We start from the raw sequence: 15,080 nt of genomic DNA, 5'->3' as shown, positions 1-15,080 counted from the left end.
GTGCAAAGACATTCATAGGAACACAGGACTCTCCGTATTGCGCTGGAATGGCGCTTGGGAGAAAGTCAAACCTACATAAACATTTCTGTATTTTTCCTTAGGATTCATTAAGATCTTAGGTTATATCTCCTTAAAATGTTAGGGGCGTTTAGTGTATTCTTAAATCATATGTTTCTCCAGGCAGATAATACGTTTGCTATATTTTTCCTTCTATATTCTCCTAATGTGTGTGTGTGTGTGTGTGTGTGTGTGTGTAAACACACTTACAGAATATCTATAGAATAGGAAAATATAAAGGTGGAAACCAAGAGTCTGAGGAAACCTAATTTGACTTAGCACATTTTAAAGCATCATCTATTAACTTTTTTGTGAATTTGTGCTGCTGTTTACTTTGTATATGCAAAAAATGTAATGTTAAGATTGGTAATATTAGCTCATAGTAAACATCAGTCTCATATTTGAATAGGAATTTATAGTTTACGGGCACTTTCAAAGATGTTTATTTATTTTTTCATAAAACCCCCCTTGAATTACGGAGGGCAGATCTTACCTTGCATGTTTTTTAAATTGAGGATTTAGGTCAAAGTTATACGATTCATCCAAGCTTTCCGGGAAGGCGATGGGGCCAGCAGTGGAGCCCACGTCTCCTGACCCCAGTCGGCGCCCGGTGGTGCGTCCTTCCTCACCTTCCTCCTGCTCCCCTTCCCTGTACTTGGGTTCCTGGGAGAGAAAACACCAGGCACCCCAAGCCCAGCTGCACATCGCTTTACTTACAGCAGAGTCTCCACCCTGAATCTCAATCTTCTTCCCCATTTTGGTAACTAAACTAAAAAGGCTAGAAAAATTGTGAAGGTTACTGTTAGCTTGCCAAGAGTTGGTACAGGAAACACTTGTGTTTCATCCCTGCAAGTGGATATGAAGGGATATGTTTTGAGGGATTGGAGTTTTGGTAATTTTGTCAAAACCCAGTGTTTACCTTAACTACTGGGTACCACATGCCTGGTGCCCCCATCTTCTTAACTGCCCAGTCCTGTGCCCCATTTACTATTGGGAAATGGAAGTCACAGTCATAGAACTTCTCTATGCACAATTTAAACATTGATATAATTTCTAGCAAAAATATAAAGGAGAAATGAAGCAATTAATTTATAGTAAGTAAAATGTGTTTCAGCAGAAGACATAATGCACTTAGATTCTCCCACTTACATGTAGAATCACTAAGAATATGAAAGCTGCAAATGTAGTCTGATCAGGTGTATTGTACTGGTTATTCAGATACCACAAGTGATACATCAGTGACATGATTTTTTGAAATGATGAGCATCTATTAGTAAAATTCCAAACAAAACAAAAATACCCCCCAAAACCCCCAAATTCCCCCCAACATTGATTTATGTTGTATTTGTGTTGTAGAAAATCTGATGTATATTAAAACTGCATATAATAATCGTATTTATGTATAAACAGTGTTAGAATTTAGGCTCAGGTGGTTATAAATTGACTCGTTTGCCAACATGAATGTCCAGTGGGATATGTGAAAGTAGTGCAGGACAAGAGTTTTGGGATTCATGACAGTTCTCTGTGGTACAGGATTGTCCTGTACGTGGTCTGTCAAATGCCAAGGATGTCTTCTGAATTATTGTGACAGTTGAAAAAATTGCTCCCACAACTTTAGAATACACCTCCTGGATGGTGATGCCACTTCGTTGAAAATCTCTGCCTTAAACACTTCAGAAAGACACAGGGAATTCGCCGGCAGTCCAGTGGTTAGGACTCCATGCTTTCACAGCTGAGGGCTGGGTTCAATCCCTGGTCAGGGAACTAAGATCCAACAAACTGTGCAGTGTGGCCAAAAAAAAAAAAAAAGCACAGAAACCTAAGGGACCGCAAGGGAACAAAGATGTCCCAACATTTCAAACCAGAAGCTCACAGTGCTGTGATTTCATTGTCTAGAGAGACTAGAGGGGGAGGAGAGTGTCTGCTCTGTTTTTTGCCCCAAGGCTGAGATATGCTTTTTACCTTCATCTTGCCCTGGGCAGCCAGCACTATCTATTCTGCATTCCTGTGGTTGAAGTTTCCCCTGTCCTTGTAGCTTGCTGGGGAGGCTTTTTTTAGACTAGTTCTGAAGGAGTTGTGCAAAAGGGGGTTGAAGGTGTCCAAGAAAACTGATGGAAGTTTTTTTGTGCGTGCGATATATAAAATATAACTACACTTTACCTGATGAAAGGTTTTTATATAAGTAATTTGTGACTTTGCAGCTATATGGCTGAATTATTTTGGTATATAAGTAGTGGGAATTTTCTCTTGCTCTGTTTAGAGTATATAATTTTGCTATACATTATAGTGTTTTAATAATTGGGTTTGTGAATGATTTCACACAGTTAATCCTTAATAACAATGGAGATCAATATGGAAGGGAATAATTATCTATTACGTGGTGATTTCAGGTGTCAGTATTTTTGCTTTCTGTTCTTGGTGGGGCAGCATTTTGGTGCTAGAAGTGCCTGCATTGGAATTCTCAAGCTCTGCCACAGGGTGACTATGTGATCTAAAGCAAACTAATCCATATCTCTGAACCTTACTGTAAAATGTCATCAGTAATGTTGCAAGGATTAGTGTGAAACATCTGACAGTTTTCTTCTAGTACTTATTCCGAAGCATCTATATTTTTTGTGCTCTGTAACCATAATGCTGACAAAAATTTTAAGTCTTCTTTTTTTACTTGACCTATTTCCATAGTGTAAACAGTCTTTATAATTACTGTTTTAAAAGTATTGAAGTATTAAAAAGTATCATAGTAGACCCATGACATCCTGCTACTAAAATATACAGTGTAATACATGATGTCCTTTCTGTATATAATATGAATTGTAAACTTACCTGCTTCTCTCAAGAAATAAAGTTTTTAAAAACCTGATGTCTTGAGATAACTGTAAGGTATCTATAAGCAAAACCAAGAAGAAACAACAGAGCTAAGTTGAATGCAGGGCGTGGGCCAAGGGTGGGCTTACCAGCTGAGCAATGCACTCCCATACACCAGCCTGAAATTGCAGCCTTCCACAGATAGACCTTTGGGTCGCACAAAAATTGTCAAAACCACAAATATACCATCCTTTACCTAATAATGATATCAGTATATGTGAGCATTTTTAGTTTTGTTTCCAAATATTTTCACTGTAAAAATGATGCTGTTGAATAGATGTGTGTGCGTGTGCACGGACGTGTGTGTATCTTTTTCCTTCTCTAGTAATACTTCTTTAGGATAAATCTCTTAAAAGTAGAGTTACTCTCTTAAAGGAGACCCACCTTTTACGACACTAGATGTAATTGCCAAATTGTTTACAAAAATATTATATAGATTGGCACTGTCCCAGTTAAGTAGTTTCAGCCACACATAACTAGGGATTTTCATTTAAAGTGTGTTGGGGGGACCAATTTAACAGGTGAAATATTGATTTTAATTTATATTTCTTTGGCTACTAGTGAATTAAAACATTTAATTTTCATATATTAATGGTTTTTCTTCTTGCATTATTTATTCATTCATATCTTTCTCCTATTTAATTTATGGGATCACTTAACAATTTAGGTCGTTTTCAGGGTTTTGGATAAATTAAAATTTTATCTAATCATATTATTCCGCTTTTCTCTTTCAGCTCCAGTAATAAACCGATTTACGAGGCGTGCCTCAGGTAAGTCTGATGATGGATTTTGCTCACTAATGGTGACATTTTTAAAATGGATTGGATAAGAAGGTATGAAAAGAATAATTGCTATAGAGTAATAACTTACTTGTCAGTCATTTTCCCAGAAAACACAACCATCTGATAAAATCAAGAACTAGGAAATAATTGGAAATACACACTGAGTGGCTAAACTTAAAACCACACTGTGCACTGAGGCTAATGGATGGAGACTCTTGCCCCAATTTGTTTATTTCTGATCTTGATAAATTATTATCTACATGGTTATCTGGTTTGCCAGTCACAGTTTAGAAGAAGTAATTTAGAAGCTGGGTAAAGGACACTCTAGAAACAGGGAGGGATGGAGAGTTTTTAATAAAGGACAGGAAAACTCATAACACTCCGATATAAGACCTTGTCATCATGGGGTCCCATTCAGAATAGGAGCAAATTGCTTTATATTTGTTCCTGCCCCAGGGGCTATTGCTGTCCTAGAGATACCACAGTAACCTTCTGCATATTCACAGTGAGGGCGACCTTAACCATTGACAGGTGCTTAAATTTGGTTCACTATACTGGGCACCACCTGCATTACATTGGTGGGAAGTAAAGCATTTCTATCCTAAATGAGTTTGGGAGCTGAAATGGATAAATTATTGTTTGGAAAATTCACTTTTGTGAAATACCTTCTTCTCTAAAGATAGAGGACAAGTGAAGTACTACCATGTTTGGTTTGAGAAAGTGACTTTCTTTTATATATAACTGGAATTTTTTCGTTGAAAAACACAAGAAATAATTTCAAACAGATCATCTTTGACATTTATATAATACAAATGAGTCATTTGTTTCATAAAATTACCTAATTTCCATCTGTGCTATATTATTAAATGTGTTTTAAGATTGAGTTTTATTTTTAATTTGTCAGCAGTTACTGGCATAATTTACTCTTATTATGTGGTGACCAGGTCTATAAGGAAAAAGACAGGGATTAGGATAATACGCTGTATTGTGATGGTACCTACTTTATCCTCCTGAGCTTTTTGTAATGTTGAGGCATATCTATTTTTAATGTTGAAAACAAAGTGTAGATTACAATGCCTTTCATGGAATGAGAGATTATGTCAGTAAGGCATCAATCAGACTTTATCCCAGAGTAGAGCTATCAAGAGTGATCATATTCTGGTGTAATATGTAGTCTTTCATGAGCAGTGGTGGAAACAGAGAGGAACAATAAGACAGAATCAGTAGTGAGATATCTTGTCTCCGTGATGTAAGATTCTTTCTGTAGGAACATAGTTAAGACTCTTAGAATAAATTGTCTCTCTTTCTGCCTCAAACTGACATGAGACATTTATTTCTGGGCAAATTCCATTAATATTTGTTGTTCAGTATACTTAGCATCAGTTGAAGGATCAGGGGCTCTAGTATATAGGTTCGTTTTGAAACACCCTATTTCACTCCCCACCACCACTGTTGAATCTGTGTCCAGTGTATCTCAGCAAGATTGGCTGGAAATGTAGAGAAGCTAGAATGCCGGCAAAGAAATACACGTTCAAGTCAAATGTTGCATTTATTCCAAGTGACAGGCAATAGGAAATGCCATTGAAAACAACAGGGAGCAGTTCGATTTAAAGAAAAATGAAATGATACCACGTTCAGGAGTCATGTTGTAAAAGCCTTAAAAAGTGTAAATATTGTTACCCTAATAATATAACATGCTGGAAAGCACTATGAGAATGAATTTTGACATTAATTATTGGAAGGAAAAGAGAATTGACTTATGGAATACTCCTGATGGGTCAGTCACTGTGGTAAGCATTTTATACACATTTTCAGTCTTTCAGGCAAGGGAAATAAAATTATATTTACTGCCTTGGGTAAGAAGAACAATGGTCTTTGTCTAAAACTTTTTTAACAAAGAAAGCAGAAACTGTCTTAAGACATCTTGGGGAGGAAATTTACAGTTCTCTTTGTTAATTTAATCTAGTGGTGAAAAGTAATTCAATGCAGTAGTAGACTTCAATTTCTTTGGAAGTAGCATTTCCTGAACATAAAAAAAATAGACATCTACTTAAAATAGGGAAATTCGTATCTGATAATTAAAAATATTTCTTAGGATATCTTTTTTTGATAAAGTTTTAATTCAGAAATACTTTTTCTTTTCAGAAATAAATTGTAACTTTAAATTTGTAATGTGATACCTGTAATTTAAGGGAAAAAAATAAGTCAACCAGATATGTAGGATACAAGAGTTTACTTCTTGATACAAGAGTTTATTTCTTACTCGTCTATTTTTATTAAAATTTATTTTATTTATTTATTTTTGGCTGCATTGGGTCTTCGCTGTTGCGCGTGAGCTTTCTCTAGTTGCTGCAAGCGGGGGTGACTCTTCGCTGCGGTGCAGGCTTCTCATTGCTGTGGCTTCTCTTGTTGTGGAGCACGGGCTCTCGGTGCCCGGCATTCAGTAGTTGTGGCGCGCAGGCTCAGCAGTTGCGCAGGGCTTAGTTGCTTCGTGGCATGTGGGATCTTCCCGGACCAGGGATGGAACCTGTGTCCCCTGCATTGACAGGTGGATTCTTAACCGCTGTGCCACCAGGGAAGCCCCTTACTTGTCTATTTTTTAATAATAATTACAACAATAAGTACTGTATGTATACATTATAACAATAAATATACTATGTGTAGTGCTAGGTATTCAATCACTTTTGATTGAATGAAAATTTAAAAATAGTGTGTTATGATATATTCCTGATTTGACTGAGTTTCCTACATCTTTGAGGTTTTGGCTTTTGATATTCATACCGTACCTATCAAAAGTAAATATTTCAACCTGAATACTTCAAACAAAACATTTCTCCCTTTTATACATTTTTCTTTTGTTATGGTTCATGAGGATGAGGGCAGTGTTTATATTAAGGATGTGTTTAACAAATACATAATTTCAGATCATTTTTATAAATAACACTGTTTCTGCTGAACTCTCCTCATGTGTTTTCAGTGCCTGCCCACAAACCTGTTTGTTTTTATTTCTATAAGTAAAAGGAATCAGTTTCACTCAGTATTTTCAAACAAAATTCATTCCTAGAATTTTAAGAGTTTGTAGTGGTTTCAGGGTTTCATAAGTTAGTTTTCCACTTGGTTCAGGAATGAAAGGCGTGTAGTGGAGTGTGATTAATGGATAAAAACAGGTGGGCATTTGGAACAGTAGGGTCTTGCCTTATACGGTAGAGAGGATAAGTTCTACAAAACTTATGATGATGAAACTGTCAGATTTTTTTTTTTTAACATCTTTATTGGAGTATAATTGCTTTACAATGTTGTGTTAGTTTCTGCTTTATAACAAAGTCAATCAGCTATACGTATACATATATCCCCATATCTCTTCCCTCTTGGGTCTCCCTCCCTCCCGCCCTCCCTATCCCTCCCCTCTAGGTGGTCACAAAGCACTGAGCTGATCTCCCTGTGCTATGCAGCTGCTTCCCACTAGCTATCTATTTTACATTTGGTAGTGTATATATATACATGCCACTCTCTCACTTTGTCCCAGCTTACCCTTCCCCCTCCCCGTGTCCTCAAGTTCATTCTCTAGTAGATCTGCGTCTTTATTCCCATCCTGCCCCTAGGTTCTTCATGACCTTTTTTTTTTTAGATTCCATATATATATGTGTTAGTATACGGTATTTGTTTTTCTCTTTCTGACTTACTTCACTCTGTATGACAGACTCTAGGTCCATTCACCTCACTACACATAACTCAGTTTCGTTTCTTTTTATGGCTGAGTAATATTCCATTGTATATATGTGCCACATCTTCTTTATCCATTCATCTGTCGATGGACACTTAGGTTGCTTCTGTGTCCTGGCTATTGTAAATAGAGCTACAATGAATATTGTGGTACATGACACTTTTTGAATTATGGTTTTCTCAGGGTATATACCCAGTAGTGGAATTGCTGGGTCGTATGGTAGTTCTATTTTTTGTTTTTTAAGGAACCTCCATACTGTTTTCCATAGTGGCTGTATCAATTCACATTCCCGCCAACAGTGCAAGAGGGTTCCCTTTTCTCCACACCTTCTCCAGCATTTATTGTTTGTAGATTTTTTGATGATGGCCATTCTGACGGGCGTGAGGTGATATCTCATTGTAGTTTTGATTTGCATTTCTCTAGTGATTAATGATGTTGAGCATTCTTTCATGTGTTTGTTGAAAGTCTGTATATATTCTCTGGAGAAATGTCTATTTAAGTCTTCTGCCCATTTTTGGATTGGATTGTTTGTTTTTTTGATATTGAGCTGCATGAGCTGCTTGTAAATTTTGGAGGTTAATGCTTTGTCAGTTGCTTCGTTTTGTCAGATGTTTTTTGAAATCCAGGTAAATGTATCTCTGGTATCTTCCTGACAGTAGCCCATAACCTTTGTTTGCTTGTTTGTTTGCTTATATTTTTATTGAGATATAATTGACATGTAACATTGTGTGTGTTTAAGGTATACAGCATGTTGATTTGATACATTTATATATTGCAGTATGATCATCCGTAACTTTACAGTACCCCATAATCCTATTGTTAAACAAAAGAAAAAGAAATACTGCTTTTGTTCTTTTTTAATCCATTTACACTCTGAGTAATCACTTCTTATCTTATGTCTTTTTAAATACACAGAAGTCATATACATAATCTATTTTAGAGTTTTGATAGAATTAGCACTGACAGTTTTGCATTTAATTTCTCTTAGAGCTTATTATGGACTTTCTGTTTTGGAAGATTATTCTTTTTGGTGGAAAGATGGGAAACATACCATTTATTGTTGTAATTATTATTAAAAATTATTGGTCGTAGTAGAGGTAGTAGCTGAATAAATCTTTGAAGAGTAAAACTTCAACCAAACCACAATTCTGTTGCTTTGTTGTTCATCTAGTATATTATATGGGAAAGACCCTAGGATGTAGAGTTATACAGACCTGAGTTCAAACCACCCATTTACTGTGTAAATTTGCTTGGAAGTTATTTACCTCATTGAGTGTTACTTCCTTATTTTCATTTTCTTTCATTTTGGTATCACAGCAGCTGTATTCACTTTTGTTATGATGGTTAAGTTAGATGGTTTTTATAAAGCAGAGTGTCTAGGCTCTCAAAAACGTTAGTGGTCAGCTCTCTTGAACATAGTTTAAGACAAAACAAAACAATAAAATGCTCATCTCTGTGTCTTAGTCTGTCATAAAAAGGCCTTAAAGAGTCACAACACTATTTGATGTTCATCCTTTAATATGGGCCTCTCTTTTTATTGTTTGTACATTAAAGTTTTTTTAAAAAAAGAGTATAATGATTTTCCTCTGTGGTTTTGGCTCTGAATTGAAAAACAAATTGAAATGACCCATTAATCTTGAGCCAGTGCCTTCTCAGGAGGTCAGACCTCTCTCTGAATTTTTTTTAATCTCAGGATTTTATTTTGAAAAAATCAAGCTTATAGGAAAGTTTGAGGAATAGTTCAATGAACACCTTTATCTAGATTTCCCAGCTGTTATTATTTTGCCACATTTGTATGCTCTTTTCTTTCCTTCCTTGCACATGCACTGACACACACTTTTAGTTTTTTAACTGAACCTTTTAGGAATCCTAAATACCTCACGCATGTCTCCTAAGAACAAGGACATTTTCTGAATAATATAATGTGCAGGGAATTTAACTTTGATACAATGCTGTTATCTAATCTATAGTCTAGACTCCAGTTCCTCAGTTGTCTTGCTGTGTCCTCTCTCCCTCTCTCTCTCTCTCTTTTCGTTCAAGCTCATCCAAGGATTTTATATTGCATTTAATTGTCATGACTCCGCTGTCATTGTCTTTCACAAAATGGCTCCCTGAAATTTTGAAATCTGCTTTTTTAGAGCTCTGACGGTTATCCCCAACAGTGGGGCAGTTCCCGGTTATCACCTGTTATGAGTTCTTACATTGTATGGGCATGTCCACTGTCTGGTCATGATGCCCCATTGATTGCCATGTATTGCTTTCACGGACTGCTGTTGAGCACTACTTGCTCTAATATGTCCTTATTTCTTATAATAGAAGTGAAAATGGAGCTCCAAATTATGGATTGGCTAATTTTCTTTTCACATGTAGATAATTAGCCACTCTTCTATTTTTAGCCATAACATGAGCATTGAATTTTATGGTATATTTTTAACAGATCTAAAATCTTCTAATTTTCCCTAAACTAGCATTTGGAATAATTCAGAGGTGAAATTAACTTTTGAATCTCACACACCCACTGTGTAAAATGGCACATTAAAAACTCAGTAAAATCACCCCAGACAGAAAATGATTAAGTCCCCAAGAAAAGTAGTGAAATAGCAGAAGTTCAGATCTTGTCTTGAATCTGATTCAGGGAACATATGCTTCCTTGATTCAGGGAACATATGCTTCCTTCTGTTTTGTTTTGGAAAGATTTTGTAGCCTTGGTATTAGTTTTTATTTTAAAGTTATTTGACAAGAGCTTTTAACCCCCAAATTATTTTTTCCCAGAGGTCATTCTCATACTTTCAAACCAATTTGCTAGTATGAATATATTTACATTTATATTTTGTTATTAGAAGCTCATTTCAAGCTTGGTAATCACCAACACTAGATAATGCATTCCAGGAGAATACTGCTTTAATTCATTTACTAATCCATTCAGCAGATGTTTACTGATTCTTTACTTTGTGCCAGATACAGTGCTAGGGATGCAAGAAGAGTAAGATAGGGCCCTTAGGAAGTTCACAGTCTAGCAGGGAAGCTGGCTGTGACTCAGAGCGTGCTAAATACCACAGTATCCACAAAGTGAAAAGCAGCAAATGTATAGTTCTTTCCCCGGCATGGGGCTCACAGAAAGGGTGCCATTTGAGATGGTCTTTAAGGCTTATGACATGGGTTTCAGCAGGAAGATAAGAGTATTTGTGTTTTATCACTAGTAGGGGCTGTTTTTATTATAAGTCCTTTTTCATAGTATGCTGCTCTACCCTTGACCTCTGCCATCAGTCACCTGTGGCGTGGGTAAGCAGATGCCCAAGGCCATGGACAGCAGCGGCTGAAGGCCAGGAGTTATTTTTGCGTTTAACTTAACCATTGCTTCAAAATGTTAGCATCTCTCTTATCAGGGGAGGCAGTTTAGACTCTGGATTGAGACCTGGGTTGGAGTATTTGCTCTGCTACTCACATATCCACTTACTAAAAGTGTGTGTGTGTGTGTGTGTGTGTGTGTGTGTGTGTGTGTGTGTGTGTGTGTGTGTGTGTGTGTGTGTGTGTGTTGGTCTTAGTTGCCTTTGTTCTCCAGGTAGAACATGGAGATAATACCTATCTCACAGAATGATTGTACTGATTAAACAGAAGATAATCCATGAAAAACACTTCACACTATATTCTCCCCAGTTTAGTTTCACACTCTCAGCCTGTTGTCCACATGGGTCTCCTAGACGGGCAGGGGGCTTCAGGAGCCTGGACTGGATTTGAGGGGGGTCAGAAGTAGCTCGTGGACTGCAAAGCTTGACACAGAGAATTCTTTAGAAAGGTGACACCCTGGGTGGGGCTGAGATCAAGAGTCAGACAGTTCCACTGAGACAGCTGGGTGAAACCAGAGGTGCCCGCGCTGGGCAGGGAGCTGCAGCTGGAGAGGGCCTCTGAGAGGCCAGAGCACAGGTCCCGGGACTCTTTGTGGGGGGAGGGGTTCCAGACCACCTCCGTCCCTGTTCTCTTTCTGTCCCCAGGCTCCTGTTAAAACAGACCGTCCCCTGGGATTCATCACAAGTCAGAGCAGGTGAACAGAGCAAGTGCTGCCCCCTTCGCCCCCTCAGCCTCTTCCCCCCTCCTTCCTCTCTGGCAGTGCTAACTGACTGGGGCTTCTGGCATGCAGTGCGAAACAGAGCCCAGTGGGCTCCACGGCAAGTGTTCGGTCTCTGGTTCTTTTTTGTTAGGCTCAGGAATGCTGATGAACTATCTCAAGGCCAGTGGGAGATGATCTCTTGAGCTTTATTGCGTTTTCTCCAAAGTTCTCTTAGAGACCCCCCGGGGAAGGGAAAGAGAGAGGCAGCAGTAAAACCTTGATCTACGTACAGATGGGGGCTGGGCAGGACGTCTCCTCTGCTCCTGTAGTGTCCTCAGACCAGAAGACGTGGAGGGATTTGAAAGATGGCACGGAGGCCTATGCAGCCCGCTCAGCCCCTTGTGTGCCCCGGTCCCTGGACACTGCCTGTGAAACAGACAGGAGGAGATAGAGTGGGCATTTGAACTTATTGCAGCCGTCCTCTAAGTGTGATCAGAGTGGAGGTCACTGCTCTGCAAACTCTCCCTGTGAAGGCCCAGATCCTCCTGCGCCTTCGACCCCAGTCCACTGCAGGCCCTTCCTTTTGGAAACGGTAGTGAAATTGCCCCGGTGGTAACACATCGCTGTACCAGTTGTAATAGTACAGCTATTGCTATTAGCTGCTCCCGCTCTCTGGACTTATCTCACTGTGTACACTGAGGTTTAGGTGACGTGACCTCAGTGTGATCTGTATGAGACATGAAAGTTCTCATAAGAAGCTTTATAAAGGGGAAATGCACATTTATCTAAAGGAACTGATGATTAAAACAACCAAAAAACATATTTTACCACTTGGGCATTTTGTAAGAGCAGACTGCAATGTGAGCGGTGCCCTTGGACAGGTAGGATGCTGGTGTGTGGGGGAGGGGAGGGGAGGGGCGGGCCGGCCCCAGGTTCGTGGCACACGTGTCCTTACCTCTGCTTCCGGCATCCATGCGCCTCCTCACGTTGGGAACGCCTCACGGGCTCCGCTTGTCTGGCCTTGGGACAACTCACCCCGCACCATGTTCCCCACCACTCAGCACTCTTTCTTTCTGGATGCCATCTGTGAATAGAGTATGTATCCATGCTGCTCTTACTGTTACACATCGTTTGATATTGTGGTTGTTCTCGTATCTCTTTCCCTCTACTAAACCGTGAGCATCCTAATTAATGAACTGAGGGAAAAGGGCATTACTGGATGAAGTCAAAGAAAAAAAAAGAATGGAAAGTAAGGAAATGGGCATCCTAGAAAAATGGGAAGAATTGGCCAGATGTGTTATAACGGGGTTTAAGATTCCAGAGGAGTCATGACCAGCATGTATTAGTTGCGGGGTGAGACTGCTAAAGTGGATATTGGATGAAGCTTTATTGGAGTCAAGGAATTAAAAAAAAATTGAGGGTAGGCATGGACATTGATGTGTTCTGTGATGATGGCAAAACTGGAGTGGAAAGAATATAGAGCTAGATGCCGGTCTGGAGGGTACCTGAATGCCACAAATCTAAGGGGAGCAGGGCATCGGCAAGGACTACCACGTCTGGTCTGGATGCCAGAGTGAGGAGCCAGGGGCACCCCTCTCTATTATTCGGATCCCACTGTGTGTAGGGGGTGGGACCTTCTGAGAGTAGTGGTTTACTTACACTGGAGGGGGGCAGGGGGGTGTCCCACAGGTCAGCTGTTGAGCAGATATTTATTGAGCAGTTAGCATCACCAGGCACAGTGCTGGGCGCTGGGTAGAGCAGCAGTAAACATGCCCTGCCTTCTAGGACCAGTGGGGAAGCTTAAAGTGTGGAGATGAAATTGGGGAAAGGTGGTTGTCTGGAGGGTCTTGCATCTCGTGGATGACCAAGGATGACAGAGCAAAGAGGGCAGAGTTGGATGGAGGGTGTTTCGGTTATAATTTATTCACTATGAATGCTTGTTTAACTAAACTTTCTTTAAGGCTAACTCTGTCAGGTTCCCAGTGAGAGCACCTTAACCTTCAGATGTTTACCGTGAGTACGGAAGGCAGGAGGTGTAGAAGTGAAGAGCTTGCAATGGCCATTCTTCCATTTATTGATCAAATATTCAACGAGAGCCTACAGCGTGTCTTGCACTGGTTTGGGCCAGAGGCCAACAGACGTAGTTTAGGATTTTAGTTGCATCATTGTTTAGCTCTATGAACTTGGGCAACTTACTTAAACCCTCTTCTGTAAATTCATGAAGAGATGTAGGCAAAGTTTTCTTGGTTTGTTTGTTTCTTTGTTTTTTTAAGCACAGTGCTGACACACCAGTGCTAAATAAACTTTTATATATCATTAGGCTCAATTTGTCAAATTTTAATCTAATGAAAATGCCACAATATTAGTATCTATGATATTTTCTCCTGTAATCTCTCCCTCTTAATTTTAATTGGCCAAAGTGCATAATTCAGTGTATCTCTTATAGCTAATTCCCTTACTTCAAATTTGGATTAACTTAACACTGTATCAATATTTGTGGGGAGATGGAAGAGATTTCTCTAAAATGTAACATCCTTTAGCTTTTTAGATAAAAACGGAAAAGCAGCTTCAGTCTCCCCTAAATTATAAGCTGTATGATCTGCTTTTTAAGATTTAACCTTTCATTTTAAATGGGTGTATGTACAGCCCTCCCTTCCCCCACCTTAATCAGATTGAACCAGCTGCTTCTCGGAGCTGATTGCTGGAGAATGTTACTGTCATTGGATTCTGAGACTCTGAGAGGCCAACAGTGTCTAGCTAATCATTTGATCACGTTTTCTGAAAATTAATCGTACAGCTAAAAACCACAGAACGTATCCAAGTAATAAGCGGGTTTGACCACCACCACCATTTTTTCCTACCTTCAGTCTTGCATTATTAAAATCAGAGAACATTGATTTTGTTGTTGTTGTTTTACATAAGACTGTATAATCAAATTGCTAAAAAATGAAAATATAGATTAATGGTATATTGTTTTCAAGATGGTAGAAAAGAGGAGCCTTTCATTTGAAAGACTAAACAGCTTAAATAATTGTATCATTATACATGTTTCATGGAATTATGAATGTTATCATCTTTACTGACCTTCATCAAAAAAGGTGGAACTGACCCTCTACTTAGATATTTTAAAGCAGAATTCTCAGTTATAGCTCCCATTTAAGAGCAGATGCACATAGTTTGATATGCTCATTGCATAACATAAATAGGGTACCAGATGCAGAGTGCTCCAGAAAATGTACATGGCTTTCATGCTATAGGGTTCTTTTCACAGCTGAGTTTCAACAGGTTGCTGAGTGGTGAGCTGCTGTAGTAACTGAAAACTTCAACTCTTGTGGCTTTCTAAAAATAAACCGCTACTTTCAAGTTACCTTTTTATTTGGCATTTTCACTTTATTCAGATTTTGTGGCCTTCTTATAGCGTTGCTTTTCTTTTCTTCAGCACATTTACGTGAAGGGAACTGTTTAATCTATTTTAAGTAACTTTCTTAAATTTGAGAGCTATTTTGGGAATTAGAATGGTGAAAAGGCTTATAATCCAGAATTATTTATTTTATTTATTTATTTATTATTATTTATTTATGACTTATTTATTTTATTTATTTTT

General features: G+C 38.6%; 1 protein-coding gene across 1 annotated transcript in view; it reads left to right on the top strand.

The window, feature by feature from the left end:
• PRKAR2B (protein kinase cAMP-dependent type II regulatory subunit beta) overlaps positions 1 to 15,080 on the top strand; it is a 110,403-nt gene that overhangs the window by 26,230 nt on the left and 69,093 nt on the right. The window contains exon 2 of the mRNA XM_067745953.1: positions 3,657 to 3,692. Within this exon, the coding sequence (XP_067602054.1) occupies positions 3,657 to 3,692 (36 nt within the window). The remainder of the gene's footprint in view (positions 1 to 3,656; positions 3,693 to 15,080) is intronic.

Source organism: Pseudorca crassidens, chromosome 8 (genome assembly GCF_039906515.1).
Source record: "Pseudorca crassidens isolate mPseCra1 chromosome 8, mPseCra1.hap1, whole genome shotgun sequence".
NCBI classification, from domain to species: domain Eukaryota; kingdom Metazoa; phylum Chordata; class Mammalia; order Artiodactyla; family Delphinidae; genus Pseudorca; species Pseudorca crassidens.
The sequence above is the reverse complement of the archived record's forward strand: the minus strand, read 5'-3'. Positions and strand labels throughout refer to the sequence as shown.